The sequence below is a fragment of the Lepisma saccharinum genome, chromosome 3 (genome assembly GCF_977018435.1).
Source record: "Lepisma saccharinum chromosome 3, izLepSacc3.1, whole genome shotgun sequence".
Lineage (NCBI taxonomy): Eukaryota > Metazoa > Arthropoda > Insecta > Zygentoma > Lepismatidae > Lepisma > Lepisma saccharinum.
Genome location: NC_139231.1, coordinates 50,204,219 through 50,231,855, shown reverse-complemented (window position 1 = coordinate 50,231,855; position 27,637 = coordinate 50,204,219). Strand labels below are relative to the sequence as shown.

Below are 27,637 nucleotides of genomic sequence, written 5' to 3'. Positions count from 1 at the left end.
AACAGGTGGAAAAAAATCTCGGTTCTCCCCCACCGAGAATCGAACCCAGGGTCTCTCGCATGGTAGACAGGCACTCAAACGACTTTATTTATTATTATTTTTTTTCTTAAAGGAATACACCTATGCGGTAGTATCATTAACATTTTCTCAGTTTTCACGTGTGTCAATTTTCTGTTTTCTCATTGGAACAAATACAAACATCCATGTCCGAAACGAACTAGAATCCGGGACTCCTGGCATATAGTGTGTTGTGCTAACCACTCTGCCTCGGAGGTTGACCTGAGCTACCGCAACAAACATTTGTATTTATTATCATTGTTGATCTTAAGGAATGTCTATTGGAGTGGAGGGGGGGAATTCTAGAAACTGTATAGAAAGAGAGATATCAGTCACGTAGAATTTATTCTAAGAAGGGAGTCTGTTTCGCATAAAGGGCGTGTCAGAGAGAAATAAATTTGTTGTACAATATCAAGTGTTTATGAACCAGAAAATGATAAAAATTACAATGTAGTAACCTATAATTGTGCATTATCGATGATGGTGAAAATGGCATTTTAAACTTACCCCTTCAGTTCTCTCTGAGACAATTACATAAACAAGCGAGAATGATCGTTAGGGTGTTCCTGATTCTTTCTTTTGCCACTTGAGTGTTGTAATTCACTGTTGTATCAATAATAATGGTGAGATCTGTCGTATCTGTTATTGCAAGAAAATGGGTTCTAATTTAAATCTTAAACGAATAGCACTTACCAAAATATATTACTTTTTTCAAAATGTCCGGAAATGCTGAATAATCATAAATAAGCTAATTCTAACAGGAAATATTTTTACTTCCATTTCTAAATTATCAGGAACTGAAATAAATGATATCACATGGGAACAATTACATTGTTTTCCATTCATATGCACATTTGCTAGCTCTCATCTTCTTCAGTTTCGTTCATACTACCAGTATCGTTGAATTATTTCATAAAAAACACTGAAATATTGCAGGACGTCCCTTTTCAGCTTAATCCGATATTATAGCAAAGAAAAAACTATCGGGATGCTGCTTACAGAAGGGGGGAGTTATAAGGTCACAGAGGAACACCACAGGGGAACAAACTACAGAAACAAGATACACTTCACAGCATACAACTGACAATTGCAAACTGTCACCAATAGAAAGGAATTTTCCTTCTAGAGGCTTATCTTCCCGCTTCTGGGAAATCCACCCCTCTTCCAAGGTGTGTACATCGCTTGGGAATTCAGGTCAGCCAAACAAAAGATGAAACACTCGATAAACCTTGAAATTCCTGGCACCTGGCTGGAGCTAAATTTAGTACAACTTTCTCTTTCCCTCTTCACCTATTGCTTGCAAGAATTAATGTATCAAAGAATGGGCTTTTTTTATATCACAGCAGAAACTAAATTCCGGCTCACTTTGAGTCTAAAATTGCCAATAATTTATGACACTTACATAGCAATTTAAGTGTCGTAAAGTAACTGTAGAAGTAACTGTTAAAATGTTACTTCTATCATTAAAAAGTAACTCAGTTACACTCACTCACTTTTAAAAGTAACTAGTTACAGTTACTAAAAAGTAACTTACTTGTAACTAGTTACTTCCAAACACTGTATTTCACCAGGTTTAGTTGACTTCTTCATAGATTTTTTTTAAGCAGGAGCACTTACATACTGGAAACTAGAGTGTTAAAACTATAAAAGTACTCATTCATAGGAAGGTTAATACAGTTGAGTACTACATGTAAAAGGTGAAGGTTAAAACATGTAAAACTTCCTACAGAAACCTACCTTTAACACTAAAGTCTCTAACATTTACGTGTCTGTTTCAAAAATTATCCCTGAAAAAGTGAGCTTGGTAAAATATATAATAACAGCTCGACAATGCACCTTTTATAATATTATGATATTGCCATGTGGAAGGAGGCAATCTTTAAGTAAAGGCCGAATGACACGGAACTGGATTTCCGGTAGGAATGTCCTAGTTGGCGCTGGACTGGCTACCTGGATGGAAATCATGGCCACCAGGCTGGCTGCTTGACAACTAGGCAGGCCATGCTCTATTTGCAACTAGCTTTCTCTGCTAGATTCTGTGGAACAGCCAATCAGAGCGAAAGTTTGGCAAAGGAAAGGCTTTTGTCTGTGGTTTCCGAGTGTTGGTTGTTATTGTTCACAGCTCGATACAAGAAACAGATATGATGTGCATTCGTGTTCAGTTCATTAATATTTAGGAATTTATCCAAAGTGATGAGATTTGTATGTGACAAATGAGATTATCCTTATTATTACAAGTGTATTAAATGTTTGACATCTTTACTTGAACAAAATATTTTTTTTTATGAATGAATTCTGCAAATCTCATGTATGAATATGCATACCAAAGTTCATTAAAAAGTTTGTTCAGTATGCATTGATTACCATATTTTCTTTAGAGCCAATACTTTTCTTTTATTTTAATTTTTAATAACAGCAGTACGTAGCTATTCTCCTACATTTTTCAAATCGCATTAACAACTTTGAGAATAAATCTCGTTACAAAGGAGATCATTAACATTAGCCTGCATGAAGATCCCAAATACATTTGTTTGAAGGGTGTCTTGCTCTTGCTCCTGAATAGTGGCATCACAAAATTAGTGGTGCATTTCAATTAAAAACACATCTACAAGCCGAAGATTTTCTCTCTTGCACTTACTAAAGGTTAATTTACAAATTTCCATTCAAACAATTCCATTTCCTGCTACTTCATAATATTTTTATGGAAAGCAGTACAGTTACTAACCTATAAATGAGAAGTGATATTCTATAATACATCTATATGATCAAGGCTGTACAAATGTATGTGAATATTTCATTATTTTATGTTGTTTTACCCCCGCACAATAACTCGCACAATGAGAGTGAATGGATAAAACAGATGAAGAGAAATACAATTAAATGTTTGTGCTATGCCTTCCCCAGGATTTGTACCTACAATCTTACTATGGCAGAACACTTCCAAATACAGATGATGTATTGTTTTAGCATGATATACGAAAGTACACCAAGCTATCAATAAATGCCATCTGAACCTTGCATTGTTGAATAAGAATGGAAAAACTATTTCAGCAGACAACCATAAGTTATACCAATCTCACAAGTTGTAGAAAAGGAGGAAAGCACTGGCAAGCATGCAATGGAGTGTGACATTCTGTAGAAGCTCTGAGAAGATATTCTGGTGAATTTGAAGCTAGATCATCCGTCCCTTCAGGATAATCATAACACTTGCATTTGGAGGAGCCTTTCTTCAGTAGGCTAACAGTTCAGATTGTTTTATGATTTTTTGATAAAACTGTCAAAAGCCGGGAATCGGATTTCTTCAAATTTACAGCAGAAAGTACTTACGGAATTGCATTTCTGTGTAATTTCGGAAGGTCGTAGAAGTGTTTTCTCGCATTTTTTAATGTATTTGGCCGCTAATTCATGTAATTTTCTATAATAAGGTCCGTCCGATGCATAAAAGCTGTTGCTTGCATTTCCATCCATGTACTTGAACCGGATGTTGTGAGCATCTGATGACGTAATCCCCAGTAAGTGTTTCCAAACACACAGTTTTTCACTATATTGCCCAACCTAAAGCAACCTAACCTAACCTTACTGTGATGATGTGTGGGGCTATCGTGAATGGTTTTTGGGGATATTCGTGGATGGTTATACAATCCAGAATGGTTTTTGGGGCTATGCATGAATGGTTTTTAGGCCTATGCAGGAATGGTTTTTAGGCCTATGCGGGAATGGTTTTTGGGGCTATGTGGGAATGGTTTTTGGGGCTATGCGGGAATGGTTTTCAGGGCCATGCAGGAATGGTTTTCAGGGCTATGCAGGAATTTTTCTGTTAAGAAGGTTGAAACACCGCTTTGCCGTTTGAAACACAGCGCTAGTCAAGATTTACCCGCCATTTTGCATGTTCAGGAAGCGAGGAAAGAATGAACAATAATTACTCGATATGTCAACAATAGCTACAAATTTCGTTAAAAAAGTGAAATCCCTTGTTAAACAATCTTTCGCAATGCAGAATAAGTAAGTACGAATGTCAACAATTACAGAATAAACGAGTTACAGCCGATTCCGCTTTGACAGTTTTACAGATTTTTTTTCAAATTTTCCTAGCAGGAAGACTAATTATCATAGAATTTTGGCAATCATTGTCACACAAAATTTGAACCTTCCTTAAAGTAATGAGCACTGTTTGGATTTCGAAGAAAAGTTATTTGTGTTGAAAAACACAACTTAAAAATTACCTTACGCAAGCATGCGCACTTCCCATGGACAATGTATTTTCCATTGAGAAGCGACTGTTAAGTATTGTAGACTAGTGGGACTTAATGTAGAAGTAAATCGGAACCTTAATTTGCATACGAAGATAATGACGATATCAGAAATATAACTTTGCTCTAAAGTTTGAACGCTAATTTTACCTATGATGTTACAGGTTATTACTGATTGTATAGTCGAAGTAACAATAAATATAACAGTTGGACCTAATTATTAGTGTTATTATTTCACGCGTATTTTCCACTTTACTCATAATTATGCTAATTCAATGTCAATGAGATGATTAATGTTATTGTCTCATTGCAATGCAAATGCTTTTCATGATTGTGGTTTTGCTGCACACATTTTACAGGATTCTCGGCTCAACTAACGTATGTTATACGGCTTAAAATAAGTTTAAACTATTTCTGGTTGCCTTGGTATTTCTGCACTTCATTCCTTTCACATGCATGTATAGAACTTCATTTAATGCAAGAAAAGGGCGAAGTTCCTCTTGTTTTATTGCGATTTCATCATGCTACGAATTCAATTTTAACATGGTTCAATTTTTGTGCACAAACATTTCAATCTGCACAAACATCGAACTATGCCAATATAAACTTGGGTCTACCTTTAAAAAAAAAGGTAGATAATAGGCCCCAACAAATATTTACTTACTCGGCCCATCGGTTCGTTCTCAAAGATAACAAGTTTTCAGTTCTTCGAATGTTTGTGTATATACAGTTAAGGATGACATTACCTGCAAAACTTACTATTTACACTTTCACTGCACGCGTATGTTAATCCATGACCTATACTTTTACCTCTTTTACGTAACATCTCATTTTTAGTTCAACAGTAAGCCATTTCTACACCCTATCGCTACGTCATTCATATAAATGCAAAATAACTTACTTTCAGCACCCTGTCTTCTGCTATGATTTATTATAACACAATGAACTGGTATCGAAATGCACGATGTATGTCACTTGACATTACACGGTCAATTGCAAACACAAAGTAAGTGTCAGTAAACAGCTCCTCACGCTTGTGTTAGGTTCACCTTTGACGCTATACCACATATGTGGGGTCGAGTTTGATCATAAGAATAACACGTTCGTCTTTATCACGTGATTACTTCGAAGCAGTCAAGTAAAGTTACGTGGAAGAATTCACAAGTACACTTTCAAATCTGTAGAAGGACAATTGAATTGCATTCCACTACAACAATTTTTCAACTTAAATCGCCATAATGATTTCTAAACAAAAACAAAAGCAGCAACGACCTGCGCAGATTGGTCAGCTGTGGAAACGTCAAGCAACTTGAACTATGATTTACTACTTGGATTTATATTACAACAGTACACATGTGATAACACGCACCACACCGCAAATTAGAAAATTTAACTTACTCTTTGTCTATAATTGCGTAATCTTTTTTAACTTCTTCCATTGTCACAATGTAAAAGCAAATGCTCATACAAATGGAATGACCGTACAAGTCTGGTATACAATATGTAATAATAAAATCGTCCATGAAAGGAAAGAAGGACATTGACTTTGAATCGATTTTTCGCTAAGAAAAAATACACGTTTCCTGTTGGCATAACCTTGTGTAATGTGAGAATGACACGATATTTTCGGTTCTTTTAATTTTTGATAGGGAATCGGGAGGCCGAGTGCTTCGGTATGAGGCGGACGTGTGTGTTGTGTTTGTCCAAATTATATTGCGAAGGACCTATTTACCCCCGTGAATAGGAGGAAGAGTTTTGTGTTAATATTTGCGAAGGACCTATTTATATATGTAAATAGGAGGAAGAGTTTATTTTCACGTGGGATGTTATCGGATTTTGTCTGATACATTCCTTCAGTACACATGTCCAAAATCGACGTATTTAATGGCGATAGGGGCAAAAGGTGAACTTTTTGTCCCCGCACTGTGGTCTCTTAATGCTAATCCTTATCTACCAGTGGATTTGACCACAAAATCATCTGCCCGAAATCCATTTTCAATACCCTTCTCTCTAATTGCAGTCAGTAGAAAGTAAACTATTCTTGCCCCCACCCCCTGCTCACTTAAGACACCTAATCGCAGCCACTGTGTGCATACATTCTTAAACAACAAAAACAACATGTAACAAACGCCTCGTGAACAAAACACTGCATAACACAATGTATTACGTTCTCATCAATATCATAATCGCGCTACGACGCCAGGGGGGTCTGATTCGAATCCCGGCCTTGGCATGGACGTTTGTGAATGTCCATTCATCATATCATCACTCATTCCCATCTTCGCAAATTAGCCAAAAGTGGCACAAAAGTGAAGTAAAATAAAGCAAATCAATCAATCAATCAGCCAATATCATAGGAAATGAACACGTAAATTTAGGGAATAACATGACTCTGCATTAAACTACATATCTCCTCAACGCCTAACTCTAGAGGCACCAAACAAAAACCAATCTCTAGAGTAAATCATAATCTATGAATTTGGTTCAGTGACTTTAGGACGTAAATTACATAGTTTATTACATATTTGCTGTTTTTTGTGTCAGAAACCAACTTTTACGCTAATTCTAAAAATTAAGGAAAATATTTGAATCTTTCTAATTCAATTAATATTTATGGTAGCTCTATCAAACAAAAAACAAAATTCAGCAAATTTTCTGTTCTTTCATTTTGGTTATCTTAACTTTTTGTGTACAATGCGCCGTTTTCGAGATATTTTTTTAAAATTTTTAAGGTGATTTTTTGCCGCCATTTTCTAAGATCGCGGATTTTCCCCCAAACACTTGGATGGCGGATTTTTAATATATTATTCACTATACCAATCCGCACAATCTGGGTGAAACCGTATATTTCTTCTATTAAACCACAGATCTGCTTTGAATGAAAGTTTTGAGACGTAAGAACCGGTGTTCGGAAAGTTACTTTTTGCAAGTAACTCAGTCACAGTTACTGGTACTTGAAAAGTAACTAAGTTACTATTACCCTTACTTTCTGTTGGAAAATTTGTTCAATCAGTGATTATTAATTGTAATAAAACAAATATACGATGAAAACATAATGTGGTTTATCTATATTTATGGTATGTAATATGAATTCTTCACCTCACCCCCCCACACACACTCACACACACACACACACATATATATATATATATATATAAACATATATATATATATATACTATACTATACTATAAGACACGTGGCTAGATGTCAAATTTAACTCTTCCCTCGCCCTCACGTTACAAATTTTCTAATTAACAATTTAGGTGTCGTAAATAAACTGTGAAAGTAACTTTTGACTATTATACTTTTATTGCAAAAAGGTTTGTAGCTCTGTTACTTTTGAAAGTAGTTAATTACAGTTGGAATTCTTCAGAGAAGCAAAGGTTACTTCTAATTGCGTTACAAATAACTAGGTACGTCCAAATTCTGGTAAAAGCTAAGAAGTATTTAATATATTTTAGAAAATACATTATAGGAAGGCCAATAGGTGTGTGTGTGGTTACCAAGCACAAATGAGTGGGGTGAGTATAAAAATGCAAATTCGAAAAAGTGCGCTAATTCTGACAGTGACGCAATATTCCTGCATTTACAGTCGAGACGCGCTAGCGAGCGGCGTGGAACCACCCACTCTGGTAGCGACGCGCTGTTGCGGGATTGACTTACTTCAGGATTTTCGCGAGACCACAGAAACATGAGGAAGGCTGAACTACTGCAGCTCCTTATGTTACACAAACCCCAGTTCCCCATATATCGAATATACAAGCTTGCAGAAGAAGCGGGACATACGGTGGTCCGTCTCCCGCCTTATCATTGTATGTACAATGCAATCGAACGTATTTGGGCACAGGTCAAAGGGCTGGTAGCACAGAGGAACACTTTGCCACCTTTTACACCGTCTAAAATTTTGCAATTGACAGAACAGGCTATCGGGGATGTGACAGCAGATAGGTGGCGTTGGGCTATAGAACACACAAGGAAGATTATTTCCGAAGTATGGGAAAAGCAGGGAGTTGAAGAGCAGCAAATGGAGGATTTTGTAATTTCACTTGGGCGGGAAGACAGCAGTGACAGTAGTAGCTCAGATGAAGATGTTCCTTTACCAACCAACAATGAAGATGATCTTGGGATAGCGCCACTGCAATGGTAGCCGGTAAGCATAAACAACTGATTCTTTAACTACTACTTCTGTTCTTTCATTCCTTTTTATGTTTTTACATACAGGTAGCTCAAAGCATTAATAACACATGTACCAAATGTATCATTAATGTTAAGGAAATCGAGCAATTGCCAAGCGTTTCGTTGTAATTTATTGAACTCTGTATTGCCAGAGCCTGTATTCTCATATAGCTTCCCAAATTATCTCACTTCACACACCCACATGTGCCTCCCCGATGGTACAGTGGTAGGGTAAGTGTTGTCGCCTTGTAATCAAGTAGTCCTGGGTTTGATACACTGTCGAGACACATAGTGGTTCGGATCCCACTTACAACTGTAGGTCCATTCCAGATTAGCCGTAGTGTGCATAAAGTGGACTTTATATATATATATATATATATATATATATATATATATATATATATATATATATATATATATATATATATAAAAACATATATATATATATACTATACTATACTATACTATAAGACACGTGGCTAGATGCCAAATTTAGCTCTTCCCTCGCCCTCACGTTACAAATTTTCTAATTAACAATTTAGGTGTCGTAAATAAACTGTGAAAGTAACTTTTGACTATTATACTTTTATTGCAAAAAGGTTTGTAGCTCTGTTACTTTTGAAAGTAGTTAATTACAGTTGGAATTCTTCAGAGAAGCAAAGGTTACTTCTAATTGCGTTACAAATAACTAGGTACGTCCAAACACTGTTAAAAGGGGAGATAAAGTGTTAATTCTTAGATTGTGAAGGGATTTCTGTAGTGGAGAGAGAGTTCGAAGATTAAATTTTGGGGACTGTTATTTAGCGATATGGTATCCACAAGTTTTCGACCCCGAACGTGCCAAAGGAGAAGCTGGAAAAGACTAAGAAAGTATTGACATCCTATTAAATTAATATTCTTGAAAGCCTGCAAAGAAATGGATGTAAAAATTTTCTTGCTCGCTTCGCTCGCAGTGTTCTGTTGCTAATATCCGTACCAGCTAACTGTAGACCAGGCGTACGATAACAAGTCTCTGCGCAAGTAGTGATGCGAGACGGCTCCACCAATGAACAGTGAGAGAAACGGGATTGTGTAATGAGTTTTCCCGATTTCCTCGTTCGCTATGCAGCTTTGCAAACTTTTGAAAAGGATAATACCGAACGCACATGGCAAACGGGCCGTATTTTTGTTCGTACGAATGGTTTAAGAATTTCTTAGGGAAATATTGGGGATAAAACTGCAAGAGCAAATTTTGAAAAGTCGTACGGACTAAGGTCTGGACCGTACGTCCGTACATGTACACTGGATTTTCCTCCTCCTCTGCCGATATGCGCGGTCCTGCTCTACAGTTAGCTGGGACAGGGGATAGGATGCGTGTTTGGCGCTTTAATGAGGTGAATCTGAAATTTTATGCTATATATGCATTACAAGACAAGCGGTATTCTCGATTATGATGACAAGGGTCCCGGGTTCGAATCCCGGTCGGGCTTGGTTGTTTGTGAATGTCCATTCATCAATTTCATCATTTCATCACTCATCCTCATCTTCGCAAATTAGCCAAGAGGCACAAAACGCGAAGTAAAATAAACTAAATCAATCAATCAATCGATTATGATGAACGATTTTAGGGGTGGTCTTGAGTGATGGGCTCCCTGTTTAGGAAGGAGGGGCAGATCAAGTATAGTGTTCAGCAAAGCTAGGAAAAAAGTTACTTTCGGTAGACACGCTGTCGTAATTAAATACTTTGTGCGGATTACGATATGGTTTGAGGGCGCGAATGATATGATTTGGGGAGGGGGGCGCATCACATGATTTTTTTGGGGGGGTCGCATGTTAAGGTTTTGGGGGGGACGCATGACATAATTTTGGGAGAATGAGCAATTGTCCTTGGGGGGGGGGGGGATGGACATCGATATACCAGTATTTTCGGTATCATCAGTGTACTCGACATTACAGTAGTATGTCAATATTTCTTAGTATACAACAAGTACCGAAATTCAGATTTTAAACCATACCTGCGGTTCAAGGGGATGGCATTTTGCGAAGATACCAAAATGTCAACCTTCCTTCCATTTGCAAACTAGCGAGGCTCTGGCGTCTGGATTCATAGCGAGTATAATCCTCTGTGGGGGCTCGTGTTGTGTTGTCCCTGCATCAAGGGCGCTCGCAGGATTTTTCTCAAGGAGGGCAGAGTTACAGAAACTTTTATTATTATTATTAGTAGTAGTATTACTATTATTACTACTATTATTGTTGTTATTATTATTGTCATTGTTATTAATATTTACTGCTATTATTAATATTGTTTTTATTTTTGTTGTTGTTTACATTACTGTTACTACTACTTACGTTTTTTTAAAAAATTACATACATTTGAAATTTCCATATTCTTTATATCTATACAGAATTTGCATAACTGTATACTTAACATTAATTCATGTACGACAAAAAACTCTCTTTTATAGTTAGTGTAAAGTAGACTGTAAGCTTAAATGTAACCCTACTTCAAATAATAATAATAATAATAATAGTTGTAACCTAAGGCCTGTAAGTCACAGATAACAATACTTTTTGTTATAAAATATCTACAATTTCAGCATTCGAAATACATTAACTCTTTCCAGAAATATCATGCCCTGCATGCTTGTGATTGTCCCATCATTCATCTCATCATCACATCGCCATTCATCCTCATCTTCGGGGGTTGACAAAAGCGAAGTAAAATAAATTAAATAAATTAAAATAATACATGGTAAACCTACTACACGTCCATAATTGGAAATAATATAGCTACTACTAATGATATTCCAACGTAAATATCTAAATACGACCTTGGACCTTTTTGAAAGACGGCAGGAAAGCCTTCGCAATAAATGTCTAATGCAATTCCTTAGTATCGTTGTTTATCTTTTTGAGTTTAACACCCAGGATTTACTATAGCAATCTCTACATGTTGAATGAAAATATTAGCATAATCTTCCAGATGAAATGTCCGCTCCGTAGTGTGGAACAGGACTGAATAAGGTAGATAAGTAAAATACATGGTCTGCACGGCACGAGCTAGTAACCACAATAAACGCTGACATTCAAGCCACTCACAATGCAATTTACCATGTGGTTATAGTTTCGAGGAGTTTTTTGTTGACAATTTCTTCCAAGGTGAGGCGGGTTACGCAAGCCATGTGGAAGCCTGTTTACCCAAAGCATCCTAAGACGATAGGAAAATACATAACCGGTTGGAGGTCAACAAGAAATCGTGTCGATATTACGTACGAGACGGCGTTGAATTGTAACGGTAATGGAAAGTGTGGCTTTCCAGGTCACATGAGGGGGGAAGATTTAAGGCAGTGTCTGTTTGGTGGTTTAATTGCAAACTGCGAAACCTGACGCACAGTTGGTGCGACATTAACACAGTTTTTGGAACATGGCAGATCAATACTATTTTGTATTTATTTTTATTATTATTATTTTTTTTGCGTTGCTTTTCTTTCACTTTTGGCCAATCGCAACGATGGAGGCGAGTAGTGATTAGATGGAATTGGCGATACTTGCAAAGTAATACCCATGGCTAGGTTGGGTCTCCCCAACCCGAAACCTTCGGTGGTGAGGTGAGATTATGAGTCGAAAACTCAATGCCCTCGGTAAACGAGGTGATGGTACATGTCAGGAGATCCTCTTTCTGTGGTAGTCAGCCCTATACTTTGCCATTTTTTAAGGAACTACAGGCAAAAGGGGGGTTATGACCCCCACCAAGCAACCCTCCTCTTGGGCAGTCCACTGGCAACATATCTTAAGTTATTTCACATTCGTTAGGGTTGATTATGCTAAATGCAGTGTGGTATTTAAGAAATTTCCAGAAAAGGGGGGGGGGTTCCACTGACTGTCTAGACTCTAGAGACAGTATGAGATAATGCTTTATATGCTGTGTGCGTGTGTGTATAGCTATATACACACATCTTTGTGGCCGCTAGAGGAGAGGGGTGCGGGGGGTGGGTGGGCATCTCGACAATTTTAAATGGCAAATTGGGTCACTCCACACTTCGTTTTATGCCATCCAACTATTTTTTTAATTATTTTTTTAAGAGCTTTGAACAAAACATATTTTAAATAATTGCTAAAATTGCCGATTTAAATTTGTATCTTGACAGAAAGAAAAGGCCAAGTCCAATTTATGATCAAAACAGCTAATCGGGACTGGGCCTACAATTTTGAAAGTGAGATTTTGACACCCACCCCCAGGAATCTATAGTCTGGACCTAACTTTTGGGGATCTGAATCGAATTTGGACATAACTTTAAGGGGGGGGGGGTAGGATCAAAAAGTTTTCTAACCCATAAAAATAGGGTCCAAGACTACTTTGGTAAATTACGGTTACTTTTGCGAAAACATGAAAATTACTTATTAACTTGCTTCTCAGGTCCCAGGAGGTTAACACAAGTTCCATAAACTTGTTAATTCTGAAAATTTATTAAGTGGGGGAGTGCTCCCGACAAGTGACGGCAAATTAGTCTGAGGCTTCTTGAATAAAAAACAATAGCGATTACCACTATTATACGTATATCTAACACCCATCATTGTGTACGTAATTTCATTATCAATTGTTGTTACGGAACTGATCAAGAGAATGAATTCAATATCGATTCTTCTGTACTTTTTAGAAATGTGTTTAGCTTGCTGCAAAATTACAAAACTACCAACTTGACAACGCATGCTCCAACTGAAAAAATATATCCAACAAAGGATACCACACTCGAACTCGCCAATGTGTTTTAGTTTGATTGATTTAGTTTATTAACTTCACTTTTCTGCCACTTTTGGCTAATTGCAAAGAGGGGGATGAGTAATGTATGATGAAATTGATGAATGGACACTCGCAAACACCCATGCCCAGGCCGGGATTCCAAACCGGGACGCTTGACCTCGTAGCACAATGTGCTAACCACTCCGCCACGGGAATCGGCCATGTGTTTTAATTCAGTGATGTTGAAAAATAATGTAATGTGTAACATCACTAGCTACATCAAGCCATGGCCGTGTAATTTTTCATTTGTTAAATTTTTCACAGGCAACCAACAATCAAAAGGAACTCGCCACTTTAATACTCCTGTCTTCTTGTGCAGATCCACTTGCAAATTTTTAGAACCCATCCTTTGACCAACACATCCTTCACCGCCGGGACGTACTAAAACGCTGAACCAGCGTTGCCAGGTCAGATTTTTAAAAATCGGGAGATCGTCCCCTGAAAAATCAGGAGATCTGCTTAAAAAATCAGAAGAACTAATAATAGCGGATTATCAACTTTCTGGGGGGGGGGGGGGTAGAGTGGGAAAAGATTTCCGCTATCATTATTGAACGTTAATTATTAATTTTAGAAGTCAAAAGATAAATTTATTACTGTTATGTTAATACAAATCTTATTATGAATTTGCACTTCAAGGGGTACGATAACCCCACCACCTTAATTCACCAAAGGTAAAGGTACAGTTTCCCCCAACCAGTGGTGATGATCGGGTGCCAAAACTGAGGGGGGTGCATGGATTGCCCCCCCCCTAATCACCGGCACTGCCCCTACACATTGCAAAAAGAAGTGACATTACTGGAAAAAATGCGACATCGATTTTCTGTTCATCTCTCACAAATATTCTAAAATAAGTAGTGACTGTGCGTGGATTTACGTACTTGGCGTTTAAAAGTTTATGGAAACATTTCGTGATTTTTGTATTAACTAAGACTAGAGCTTCAGCCACTACGCATTCGGGGATATATTTTTTAAATATTCTACCTGATAACACCGTAGATTGCTTTTCTTTAAAACTAGCCAAAGTTACAGGATATAAGAAAAACCACACTTATTTTAACAACACATTCAAAGCATACTTGCTATCATGCCTGAACCCCCGAAATATCCCAGTCCCAGTCCGGGATTCGAACCCGGGGCCCAGTATCAGATAAGTCGCAGATTTTTTCTTCTACCGTCACAGTATTGATTGAGTATAAAGGGACATAAGAGCAATTGTAGTAGTAATTACCCTCAGAAATAGCTTAAAGAAACAACGCTATGAAAACATGAACTATTATTTCTAAGTTAAGAGATGATTAAGGAAAAATAAAACTGCGACGTATAAGTCTGCAACAGCAGTCTACTAAGCCGACCTCCGTGGCTGAGTGGTTAGCACAGAGCTATGACATCAGGGATCCCGTCTCGGGATCGAATCTCGGCCAGGGCATGGTTGTCCCTACATCAATGTCATCGTATCATCACTCATCCTCGTCTTCGCGATTAGCCAAAAGTGGTAGAAATGCGAAGTAAAATAAACCAAATCAATCAATCGACAGTTTACAAAGAGCTTTTGTAACAATAACCTTTGGCTGCATTCATAACGTGGACTCCCTTTTTTTTATCAGAGTTAAAAACCTGAACCTGTATCTAGCATTTGCAATAAACACTACCATAACACTGAATACTTGTTCGTATGTGTGGGTGGCAACATTGGTATTTTGTTGTTACCAGTTTTCTCCCCTTTGACAAAAACCTCAATGGGGAAAGTTAGGACACCCGCCTTGGAGTTCCCAATGCACAAAGGGTTCAAGAAGCCGCTTGTCTTTCCCGGTATGACCCTCCTCCCCACCCTTCTCTCTCTCTCTCTCTGCGGAATATTCACGGGTCTTTGCATTCCATCAGCTGAATATGTAAATTTTAAATCAACTTTCGATTTTTAAAATATTTGTTCATTATAAATATTTAAGGAAGCAAAAAATCAGGAGATTTCCACATTTTCCTGAAATTTGTCAGGAGATCAGTAGATCGTGCTGAAAATCAGGAAATCTCCTGCGAAATCAGTAGACCTGGCAACACTGCGCTGAACTGCTGAGCTGACTGCCATAAGAAAATGCTGACCGCGTGGAAAAAATGCTGAACGAGGAAAAACTACAAGAATCAGGTAGAAACTGATGAAAATGACAAACCGGTTATCAGTGTTGCAAGCCCCACGAAACATTTATGTACTGCTGAACCGTCTAAATGATCGTATTTGAATCTGCTGAACGGGCTTAGAATTTCCTGAACCGTCTAAATAATCGTATTCCAATTTGCTGAACGGGCTTAGAATCTGCTGAACAGTCTAAATAATCGTATTTGAATCTGCTGAACGGGCTTAGAATCAGCTGAACCGTCTAAATGATCGTATTTGAATCAGCTGAACCGTCTAAATAATCGTATTTGAATCTGCTGAACGGGCTCAGAAACTGCTGAACCATCTAAATAATCGTATTTGAAATTACTGATCGAACACAGTATCTGCTGAACCATCTAAATATGCGTATTTGAATCTGCTGAACGGGCGAAGAATCTGCTGAAACATCTAAATAATCGTATTTGAATCTCCTGAACCGTCTAAATAATCGTATTTGAATCTGCTGAACCGGCTTAGAATCTGCTGAACCGTCTAAATAATCGTATTTGAATCTGCTGAACGGACTTCGAATTTGCTGAACCGTCTAAAAAATCGAACTTGACTTTTCGGAACGAGCTTAGAATATGCTGCATCATGCAAATACACACATTTCGGTCTGCTGAACTAGCTTAGAATCAGCTGAGCAGTGTAAATAAAGGTATCTGAATCTGCTGAATGACCTTAGAATTTGCTGAACCATCTAAATAATCCTATTTGAATCTGTTGAACAGGGTTAGAATCAGCTGACCGTGTAAATAATTAAATTGAATCTGCTGAATGAGATTAATCTGCTGAACTGTGTAAATAAACGTGTTTGAATCTGCTGAACGGGCTTAGAATCTGCTGAAACGTAAATAATCGTATTTGAATCTTCTGAACAACCTTAAAATATGTTGAAACATGTAAATAGACGTATTTGAATCTGCTGAACGGGCATGGAATCTACTTATCTTTATTAGATACAAGAATTCTGATCTGCTATTCTTGTAAATCATGTATTTTATCTGCTGAGTCCTATATAATATACTTAGCAGTTTAAAATATACGCTTTTGAATATGCTGAAGCGAGATTTGATGTGCTTAGCCATATAAAATGCACTAGTATGAATATGCTGAACCACATCTGAATCTCCTGGACCGTGGAATATATTTTTCTAAAATATATCTAAAAATGTTACACCTTACATGCACTAAATTTAATCCATTAGATGAACAAAATAAAGTACTTAGGGGCAGGGGTGCTCACAGGTGGGTTTGTGGACGCCCATTACGTCCACCAAATTTGCGGGCGGGGGGTTCATGAAAATCTGACGTGAACAATATAGCATTGGACCCATGTTACCATTGCTGCTAGTAACAATTTGTAGACCTCCAACTCCAAGGGAAATGTAAAGGGTAATATGTAGTTATTATCGGGAGGGGAGTGGAAGGAAATATCCAACAATTAGATATTGACACGTGGATTCTGGGGGGTGATTGAGAATTAAACATGGGGGGGGGGGGCAATATCCAACTCTTGAATTTCAGTGTTAAGTCTTTGATTATACAGGGTATTTTAGTTAGGGGGGATTGAGCTTTAAATTGAGGGGTATCCAATTCTTGTATATTACTATTGTCTAGACTGTTGCGAAAATTCTGGTGACTGAGAATTATTTGTTTTGGAGGAGGCAACATCCAATCTTCAACATAAACAGTAAGTTTAAAATTGGCACGGAAATTTTGGTGGGAGGATTGAGTATTAAATTTAAGGGGGGAGATATGAAGCTCTTGATAAAGTGTTAAATCTTAGATTGTCAATGGATTTCTGTAGCGGAGGAGAGTTCGATTATTATATTTAGGGGATTATATTTAGCGATATGGTATCCACACGTTTTTTGGCGCCGAACGTATAAAAAGAGAAACTGGAAAAGAGTAAATATCGCGGGGTCATAAGAAAGTATTGACATTCCATTAAATAAATATTCTTTAAAGTCTGCAAAGAAATGGATGTAAAAATTTTCTTACTCGCTTCGCTCGCAATTTTGTGTCACGAAAATGTGTGTTTCGCATTTTACCAAAGTTTTATACTATAGCTTATATGTTATGTTATATATAACATCGCTTCTTGAAATATGATGCTTATAGTGTTGGTATTCTATTTAATTTAAAGCAGGTGCATCATTTGGATGATATAAAATTCCTTCGTATTTCTAACATCTGATCGCAGGGCAGTTTTACTTTAACAAGTGACATTTGCAGTGAAGATAGAATCCACGTAATTATTGCTATGGATTACTAAAATAATTATATTTAACCCAAGCACAGGGGACGAGTTCTTTGAAGGAGGAACCGTATTAAATTCTCGCCATTAGCTTAGGAATTTCTAGCTTAGGTTCCGTAATGTCTCGTGAAACAATAATTGAATCGGTCACACGGCTGCAGCATGTTATTTCGTTTACCCAGGTTGAATTATCTATCTTCAGTTGTGTAAAAATTTCTGTTAAATGCTCAAATTGTGGGTTCTATAAATCTCATAAAAGTTATTTTCCATTCACAAACACTGTTTAAATGAATATTTATATAATTTAACTTATTACATTTAACGAATCAATGTGCTAGCTTTCCGTTATTTCGAAAACTCAACTATTAAAAATATATGGACAGTTTAACATTGTATTGCACTCAAATAAAAATCAATTATTACTTATTCATCCAAACTATTTGGGGGGGGGAGGATTATGATGAAAGATTTTGATGAGGGATGCTTCTAGGGATTCTGCTCTAGGATATTTAGACGGTTCAGCAGATTCTGCGCTCTTTCAGCAGATTCAAATACGATTATTTAAACCGTTCAGCAGATGCCAAGCCCGTTTAGCAGATTTAAATACGATTATTTCGATGGTTCTTTAGATTTTAAGCCCGTCCCAAATTCAGATACGATTATTTAGACGGTTCAGCAGATTCTAGGCTCGTTCAGCAGATTCTAATACGATTATTTAGAAGGTTCAGCAGATTCTAAGCCCGTTCGGCAGATTGAGATACGATTATCTAGACGATCCAGCAGATTCTAAGCCCGTTCAGCATATCCAAATACGATTACTTTGAAGGTTCAGCAGATTCTAAACCTGTCCAGCAGATTCAAATACGATCATTTAGACGGTACAGCAGATTTTTTGCTCGTTCAGCTTATTCAAATATGATTATTTAGACGGTCCTGCAGATTCTAAGTCCGTTCACCAGATATGAATACTATTATTTAGACGGTTCAGCAGATTCTACGTCCGTTCAACAGATTCAAATACGATCATTTAGACGTTTCAACAGATTCTGAAGCGCTTCAATAGATCCAAATTAGTGTATTTAATTGCGTTCGGTTGAATCAAATTCGTGTATTTTCCACCGTTTAACTTTCTGTAAAGCGTTTTAGCCTTTAAATGATTTCTGCCTGTAATACATAAATTTTTTGTGGGGGGGGGGGTTGCAACACTGATAACTGGTTTGTCATTTTCCCCATTTTCTACCTGATTCTTGCAGTTTTTCCCATCGTTCAGCATTTTCTGCACGCGGTCAGCATTTTCTTATGGCATCAGCAGTTCAGCGTTTTAGTACGTCCCTTCACCGCCACCGCCACCAGATTTCGTTTATTTTGAAGGCAGATTCCTGATATTGCAGAGTCTGGAACTCGTAATGCTAACTTTTTCCACTAACATTCTAGCTTCACAAAGAATCTAGTTCATTGTTCTAAAAAAGAGCACACAAATTCTATAAAAAATGACTTCGTAATGGGCTATCGCGCTCACGTCAAAAATTCCATGTAGGCTATCTTCGTGCACTGTTGTTTCACTCATACATATACAGACGTTCTGTGGTGACAAGTTCGAGTCACGTGACAACTGATTTGTAACTTTCACATTGATTGTGGTGGCATTTTCCTGCCATACTTCGTGGACAAAGAAAGGGAAGAGGGGAGGTGGTCTTCAACCCTGGCCACTTGCTTGACAGTACCAGGAATGGAGCAGCGCTGCATATTAGTGCTTCCAGTTGTCTGACAGAATATGTTGCAATTGAATGGCGAAGTTGGAAAAAGTAAGTAAATTGCCAATAATTTATTGTTTCCCCCAAAATATCATTCCCCCCCCCAGGGATAAAATTTATCAAGCAGAGAAGGGGACACAAGTGTCCAGAGGGGGGAAATTCCCCCATCCCCCCTACAAATACCACACTGGCTAAATGCGCACATGGTGAGTTTTAAAATGTCAAAGAAATGATTGAAAGAAACTACTTACCAATGGTTTATCGAGTTCCCATCTAACAATGGAGGACGGTGTCGCATTGTTGCTTTCAAAACAAAGCCACATACAGCCCAAAAACTTCTAATGAAAAACTTGAGGGGTAAGGATCACCCTCATAGAAACTGTGCCTCAGCCAGAAGACAGTCTGAAAGAAAAAGTAATGCATTTTTTTAATTGTACGCAGGGACGGCGCCAGAAATTTTCGACTGGGTGGGCAGAAGCGCCATATTGATAGATTAGGGTGGGCAGTATAAATGTAAGACCATATATACTGTAGTATATAGCAGTGGCGTCTCCTGGCCTCAAATTTGGCCGGGGCTTATTTTTTTTAAAGAATTTAAAATATAATGACAATTCACATGAATTACAAAAAATAGGTATTTTTCTTCTTCTAGACTACAAAACTGGACTTACTTTTTTGAAAGAATTTAAAATGTAATGACAAATTACATGAATTACAAAAAAACGGGTATTTATCTTCTTCTAAACTACAAAACTGGACTTATTTTTTTAAAAGAATAATGACAATTCACATGATTACAAAAGAAACAGGTATTGTTGTGAAACATACCTTTCTACGAACGTTGACTCCTGTTCTTCTGCTCAGCAAATTTTGTTATTACTTTTTCATTGAAGCCCTCTATGTTTGAAATGTATTCTATCTCTATTGTAAGCAAGTGCCAAGGCATTTGGTCTGTCTTGTCCCATTGCATTTCTTAAGCAGGTTTTAATACGCTTCAATGTGCTGAAACATCGTTCAGATTCAGCTGTTGCCACTGGAGTTATTAAAACTATGTTTGTCATTTTTACTGTTTCTGAAAAGGTACCCTCTAAATAATTTTAAATAAAAAATGAATGCAATCTACTGATAGAGTTTATGTTTTTCAACTCTTCACTACAATAAAGAACACGAAGTTACCTCTTTAGTTTTTCCTCTTCTATGAAGGGATAATAAATCTGGGAAGATGCCTCTGTTTAAAGATTGTTCTCTTTCATTATGTCCTCGTAGAGCAAGTTCATGTCGACCACAGAATTTTAAGCAATCGATAATTCTATTTAATATATGCCTATTTTTCCGGACAAATTCATTGTGTCTTGTAAGTCTATCTCCTTCATCAATTTGTGTTCGAACATCAACCCTGCCAAACTCACTCAAACATAGCGGATGAAAGCCACCAAAACACTACAGAACAACATGCGAGATCGAACGCGACGCAACAGAAGTAGCCCCGAATCAGCACTCAAATCCATTACACTCTTCCCTCCTCTCTCTGCTAGCATTTGACCTTCACTGTAGCGTAGGTGGGTCTAGGCGCGGAAAACGATAATTGGCATCAATGCCGCTAGGAGCGCTGTCGTATCCATTGCAACAGAGGATGAATTTACGTGGGTAAAAATCGCCTTTTAAAAGACTGTGTGATAGTTATGCGTTATGGTGATTGATAATTACGTGAATACGTCCGTTTTTCTTTAGGGGCTAAGCCCCGGAAGCCCCAAGGGACGAGACGCCACTGGTATATAGGTGTATGTAAGACGTATGTATCCCCCTCTTTCTTACACTCCCGATTCTCCTCTTACTTCTTTTCCCTTTCCTTTTCTTGTTTTCCTCTTTATCTTTTCTAATCTCTTCTCGCATCTTGTTCCATTTCCTTTCGCTTTGTCTCTGATGGACACAATCATTTCAAGGAAGTGTTTACCCATGCGCAGCCATACCTCAGCCATACATTCTAATCACATTCTTTCATGCATGTTAATACAGTGAAATAAATGTGAATTAGGTATAAGCTTGTGTTGTAAATACGAGGCACATACTTGATTTTATGTATTCGGCGACAGTGATAGATTGATATGATTGGTTTTTACTTCGCTTTTTGTTTCACTTTTGGCTAATTTGCGAAGATGGGAATGAGTGATGACGTGATGAAATTGCTGAATGGACACTCACTCACAAACATCCATGCCCAGGCCAGGATTCGAACCTAGGACCCCTGGTGTCGTAGCGCGATGTGCTAACCACTCCGCCACGGGAGCCGGAGGGACAGTCATAGAAAGTGAGATGGTAGACAATCGTGAAGTTTCTCGTAATTGAAGACATGTTCATGAGGATAGTATTTTCATTGTATGAGTTTTTGACTGAAAGAGTTTTCTTACTCCTTTGGGAATCACTTTTCTTAGCTTAGAAGGTTTGTACGTACAACTGAGAAATCTATCTGAATGTTTGTAGTAGCCGCGATTGGGTGCCAACATTTGAGGGGCAAGGACAACATACGTTCTCTTGGTAGAAAAGGCTTAGCATAAAGAGTCCATAGTGCGGGTGCAAAAAGTGGCAAAATGTGGCGGGGGAACTGCATTCCCCACTTCCCGCTCCTCCTAATCGCCGCCACTGCATGTTTGGATTAACTGAACGTCTTATTAGGAATGATTTAAAACACACGCGGAAAACCAATTCTTTGTTCATTGTCCATGAAGTATTCCTAGGCTGATGAAAGGCTATTCTGACAAAAATATCACTCATATGTAATAAACAAGTAAGATTGAAAAATCTGTTCAGAATTGAAGAGATTATTAGCTAAGTTCTATTCATTTTCTGAACTCTCATGTTACTAATGCGGGAGAAGCAATACATGTTTGGTAACACGAACATATTTTTTGAGGCAACAAAATGATTTAGGACAAGGAATTCATCGAAGTTGATCAACGTACCAGCAATAATTCATCTATTTTTTATAGATGACTTGGGTTGTATGGCGTGACCAATACGAATACACTAGAATGTCAACCTGTGCAGCATACCCTGGAAAATTTATTCTTTCATGGAAACGAGTCCCTGGCGCCTGGAACCACTATTAACGTAATAATTTATTAGGGTTTGTATTTTGCGTGTCAGTGTGTGTTTGTTTTCGCCCCTTCGTTACTTTAATCTAATCACAATTGAACCTTATCGTCGTCATTATCAAAACTAGCAGAAAAATGACATAAAATAAATCAAATCAACCACGACATACTCTTCCAAAAATGGAGTTTCATTAGCTTGTACCTCTTAGAAAGTTGAGGATGTAGTTTCAATTGCACAGCGTTTCATTAGTGGATCAAGGCAGCTAATTCCGTGAACAATGACGTTGTTTTCCGAAAGTCTCAATTTGTCTCAGGCAATCACCCTTTTAAAATGGACGCATCTTCTGTGGTGATAAAATTACATGTTTGGTGCAAGTTCTTTCTGTATATTTTTTCCCCAATGACACAACGCTGTCTCATTATAATGAAGAGGCCATGTGTTGGACTCCCCCCCTCTTCTGGTGGAAGCACAATGCATACTGGTTCGGACTACACGTGAAATTGTAGGTTTAGTCCCGATTAGCCCATCTGAGCTAATGGGCTTAAAAACATACAAAATCGTCTTCTGGATACTTCGTGACATAAGTTGTTGTTTTTTCTTTACTTCAGCTGCATCTACAGATTCTGTCGACATTTTCGGCTGATTCGTGTGGAAAAATTTGTGTGTCGAAAGGGGAGTTCTAAATATGATAAGTCAGTCATTAGCAATTGAATAATTCTGTAGCTCTTTCCATGCATAACTGGTTTATTCACTTCGGTATTGTAGGGATAATTGTGATTCCTTCTTATTAGTAGAACGAATATAAAGTTGATATTTCGCATACCATATTGATATTTGAAGATGACAGGTATATAAAAATTGTAATGAAAGAAAACAAGGATAGTTCTGGAATTTCAATGCAGAGCTAATTAAAACTATACTATGCTATCTAGCATACTGAAACCCGAAGGTTTATGGCTGCACAAACATAAGCCTTCCATCTGTTCCTATCCGGGGCAAGATCAATCCAATCTTTCCTATCCTTACCGATTTATTTTAGGTCCATCTCAACGTTATCCCTCCATCTTCGTCTTGGCCTTCCTACTGGTATCTTACCATTAGGTTTCCCAACAAAAATCCTGTAAACTATTCTTTCCTCTTCCATTCGTGTCACATGGCCTGTCCATCTACGTCTTCTTGATTAAATTATTCTAATAATGTGAAATGACTTAATGTACTTTGTGTTTAATATAATAATGTATAATTTTATATGTATGGTTGAGTGGAAGAAAAGGCTTTGTACGGCCTTAACTCCGCCATTTAAAACAAGGCGTTAATATAAATAAATAAATAAAATAAATAATAACTAAAAAGTTGAAATAATTTATTGTGTTTCAGGAGAAGTAACGCTAAGATGATGTTTCTATTTGCTTATTTGGAGATTATTTTAACCATACTCAGGCTGGGATTTATATACGTATGTGGAGGAAGGAGCTTACAGCACCAAGACCTCACTCCAATCCCCTCTACACAGTTTCAGTTATAACTCCTCGCCAAGTTAAATGGTGTGGTGTGTTATTATATTTTTACCACGTCCGAAGTACCTAATTTTTTCATTATGTGGTACTTTTCAAAGTAGTCTTTCCCAGTGAAGGCCCGGAGCTGCAGTCCTCAAGTTTACCCTAAATTCTCATTTAATCTTGATCATACCCTGTGGGCCTCCCCGATGGCGCAGTGGTAGCGTCGCAGCCTTGTAATGAAGGGGTCCCGGGTTCGATACCCGGTGGAGGCACAAGTGGTTCGGATCCCACTTTAAACTGTAGGTCCAGTCCCGATTAGCCTTACTGTGCATAAAGTGGACTTAAAACACCAACTCAACTCAACATCATACCCTGCATAATTTTGAGTCTCCTAAGCCTACTAGCTGCTTTTAATCATGGAAGTATTCATTTGATCACAGTTTTTGTTTCAATAGCTCTAGTAATTACTTTCACTTTCTAATGACAAAATTGGCTTTATTTGGGATGGTAATATGTGAACATTTCTAGCATAGATAATATTCACAAGTAAAATGTACATGTTATGAACACCAGAATACACTTATTTATTGAATCATTCCTATATCCCCAAGTATATGTACTTATTGAATTTGATTGGGTGGGCAATCGGGTGGGCACAGGAATTCTTGGGTGGGCAAGCGCCCACCCGTGCCCACCCCTGTCGCCGTCCCTGATTGTACGTACGTAGATGTGAAGATTAATATTGGGTGTCAAACACATATTTAAATTGAATTAAGCATAAACTTAACAAGATACCACAGCAAGGGCTTATCCAATTTTCCATCTGAGTGTGTAAGATCGTTGTAAAGAAATTGTGCCAAAATTACCACAAATTCGGCTTTTGTGGTAGATTTTGGGGATCGCTTGTTAAAGAGATCCCTAGATCACAGATATTTGATGAAGAATCACAACATAGAAAAAATCGCCTCGGCGATATCGCTGATCCCATATACCGTGACGATGTTAGTTTTTTTGTTGTTTTACTCCGCATTATGAACTCTTTTCACTAAAATGGAAAAGGAGAGATTTCACTTTCCGCTCTCTCTTGAGCACACTCATAATGTCTACATTTCTTCCTTTTTTTACATTACTTTTTCATACTGTGTACAATAGTACAAAGCAGGTCAAGTTTAATATGTACGGAGGTCCGGAGTTAAAGACATTGTAAAATCGCTTCTGATATATAACTGGTGTAGTAATATTGTAGTTATGTGTGGGAGTCCATGGCGTGACCGTTCTCAAGGAAACTCAAACGTCACACTCTTCCACTTGCACGCTCCGGAAACTGCATTATTATATATTTTAAAACTAAACAACAGAGTTAGTTGGTGGCAACATGGTGGTTCGACCCCTCCCCCCGTGAAAATTGCTACTTTCCATTCAATTACAAAAAAATAAAAACTTATTGCTACTTTTGCAGTGGATAACCGAAATAATGTTCAATTAATTAGCATTCCATTGAATCGGTGGCCGAGTCTCGATCTCGTCCCAAAGTTCCTGGGTTCGAGTCCCAACCTGGGCATGAATGTTCTTTGCGACTGTCACATCGTCAATTTCACTTAATCATCACTCGTCCTCATCGTCGCTATTAGCCTAAATCAGAAAGAATGCGACGTAAAATAACAAGTCGTGCCTGGACCATTAGCTCTGTGTGTGGGGTTGTGTGTTGTCCTGCGATTGTCCTTACGTGTGCTGAAGTCCCCATTACAGCCTCAGCTTTATTAAAGGTATGGGGACTACAGTCCCCAGAGAGTCTTATTGGTTTTCGAAAAGGTAAGGGGCTTTGTCCCATGTGATGGGTGCACATAATCTAAGTAGTGACGTACCCAAAAAGTTTCAATTTCAATAATAAGAACAACAACAACAAAATGTTTCAGATTGAAAATGGAGCAGGCTCGTAGCGAGAAGTAGTAATATGGCTGAAGCCTAGGGCTCCATGAAAAAAAATGAGGAGTAGGCTGGGCTGAAGGCTAGGGCGCCATAAAAAAAAAAACGAGGAGTAGGCTGGGCTGAAGGCTAGGGCGCCATTAAAAAAGCCACAATATGCGACGGAGAAATTTACACTTCGCACAAATATTTCTGATAACGCACTACTGGAATTTTCGGTTTCCCAAAGTACTAGTGATAGTACGTTTTTACAAAACGGTTTTTAAAATCAGAAATTAAAACTACGAATCTTTAAATATAACCTATATTATTTTTAACAAGTTTTTCTTTGTTTCCTCATTTCAACATTTGTAGGATGTAAATATATCACAAACCATGGCATAAGAAGAAAATATCGAATGACGTACATAAAATGTCGGTGGGGTGCGGACGGCAAACTATAATCCTGCCTAGGGCGACGAAATATCTATATAGCTACGGTGCTGAAATGGAGTGTAAAAATTGAGGACCTTCCAGAGTTTGTTTTTTAAGCCCATTTTGTGCACGGGATTGAACCTACAGTTTAAAGTGGGATCGGAGCTGGGACCCTTCGATTACAAGGCGACGACGTTAACTGTACGCCAGCGAGGGGACGTCAGGAACTTCCAAAAGTGAGATTTTTTATGTAATAGTTCCACCTAATATTTCCAAATATTTGGATTGATGGAAATGTATAAAAGTTAATAACAAAACAGAATAAATATGCAGAACAGCAGTGCTAGATAATCACTCATGTGGATCTAGTAGAGGTCTGTCTTCAACGACATACTACTACTACTACTACTAATAATAATAATAATAAATGGGCAGTTTTTATATGATAATTGCGATTTGAATATTATTATTTATCATATTTTCCATTGTATGGAGCCTAAGCCTTCTTGCGACCCCCATGGATGACAATCAAAAATTTTGGTTCCACATGCCGACTGTTCCATGTGTATGAGCTTGACTTTTCCCTGTTCACCTATTGCACGCTTGTCGTAAAATCGAGCTACTTCCTAACCGCGTTTCCTCGCAAAGAAAGGTAAAACGCGATAGCATATGGTACCTGAACAAATCGTACACTAAGGAAGAGCACACCTGTCAAAACCACATCGCCGATCACTTACCTCAAACAAATCCACGTCCCGTATGGGACAAGCGAAAACACATTGGACTCGTGCACCACAACAGAGAAACACCACAATCCGAATTTCTGAGGGGAAAACGGTTGCATCACCGAAGCGTTCACTCGAGTTTCCGCGCCTAGCTAAGCTTCACTCACAAAACCTTGGTACCTTTTACGTTCGAGAAACCACTTCTTGCTGGATACGCGCCGACCGCGGTTCATCGTTATTTAGAGTCCAATGTGCACATTGTTGCCTCGAGCGAGCGTGAAACGCGGCCACGTGGTGTTTCCCCTGCTGACCAACATAGTGTGAACATAATTTATCACAAAAACGCGGCGGGCCATGTCATTGCCAAACGGGGAACGAAAGTGTCTTTCACTTTTGCTCGTAAACACTGATACGATAAACTGATACAAGATTGGAATGTAATTTTTTAAGCCCGCACCGGACAGTTAGAAAAGGCCTTTTGGTTTTATCGGGGTATTAACAATGTGCCTAACCTTCACATTGTTTTGTTGTAATATGTAGATCATACTT

General features: G+C 38.0%; 1 protein-coding gene across 6 annotated transcripts in view; it reads right to left on the bottom strand.

The window, feature by feature from the left end:
• Positions 1–27,298, bottom strand: part of LOC145985018 (uncharacterized) — a 61,522-nt gene extending 34,224 nt beyond the window's left edge. Inside the window, exons 1-2 of one of the 6 annotated variants that reach the window (XM_083118518.1) lie at positions 27,101–27,298; positions 19,683–19,833 (exon numbers count right to left, since the gene is read on the bottom strand). In XM_083118518.1, the coding sequence (XP_082974644.1) occupies positions 19,683–19,729 (47 nt within the window). In that variant the 5' untranslated portion in view covers positions 19,730–19,833; positions 27,101–27,298. Of the gene's footprint in view, positions 1–564; positions 615–5,053; positions 5,158–5,208; positions 5,568–5,705; positions 5,783–19,682; positions 19,834–27,100 lie in introns of those variants that run through there. The other 5 variants (XM_083118517.1, XM_083118519.1, XM_083118516.1 and 2 more) reach the window with 5 other exon arrangements.
• Positions 27,299–27,637: the final 339 nt, after the last annotated feature.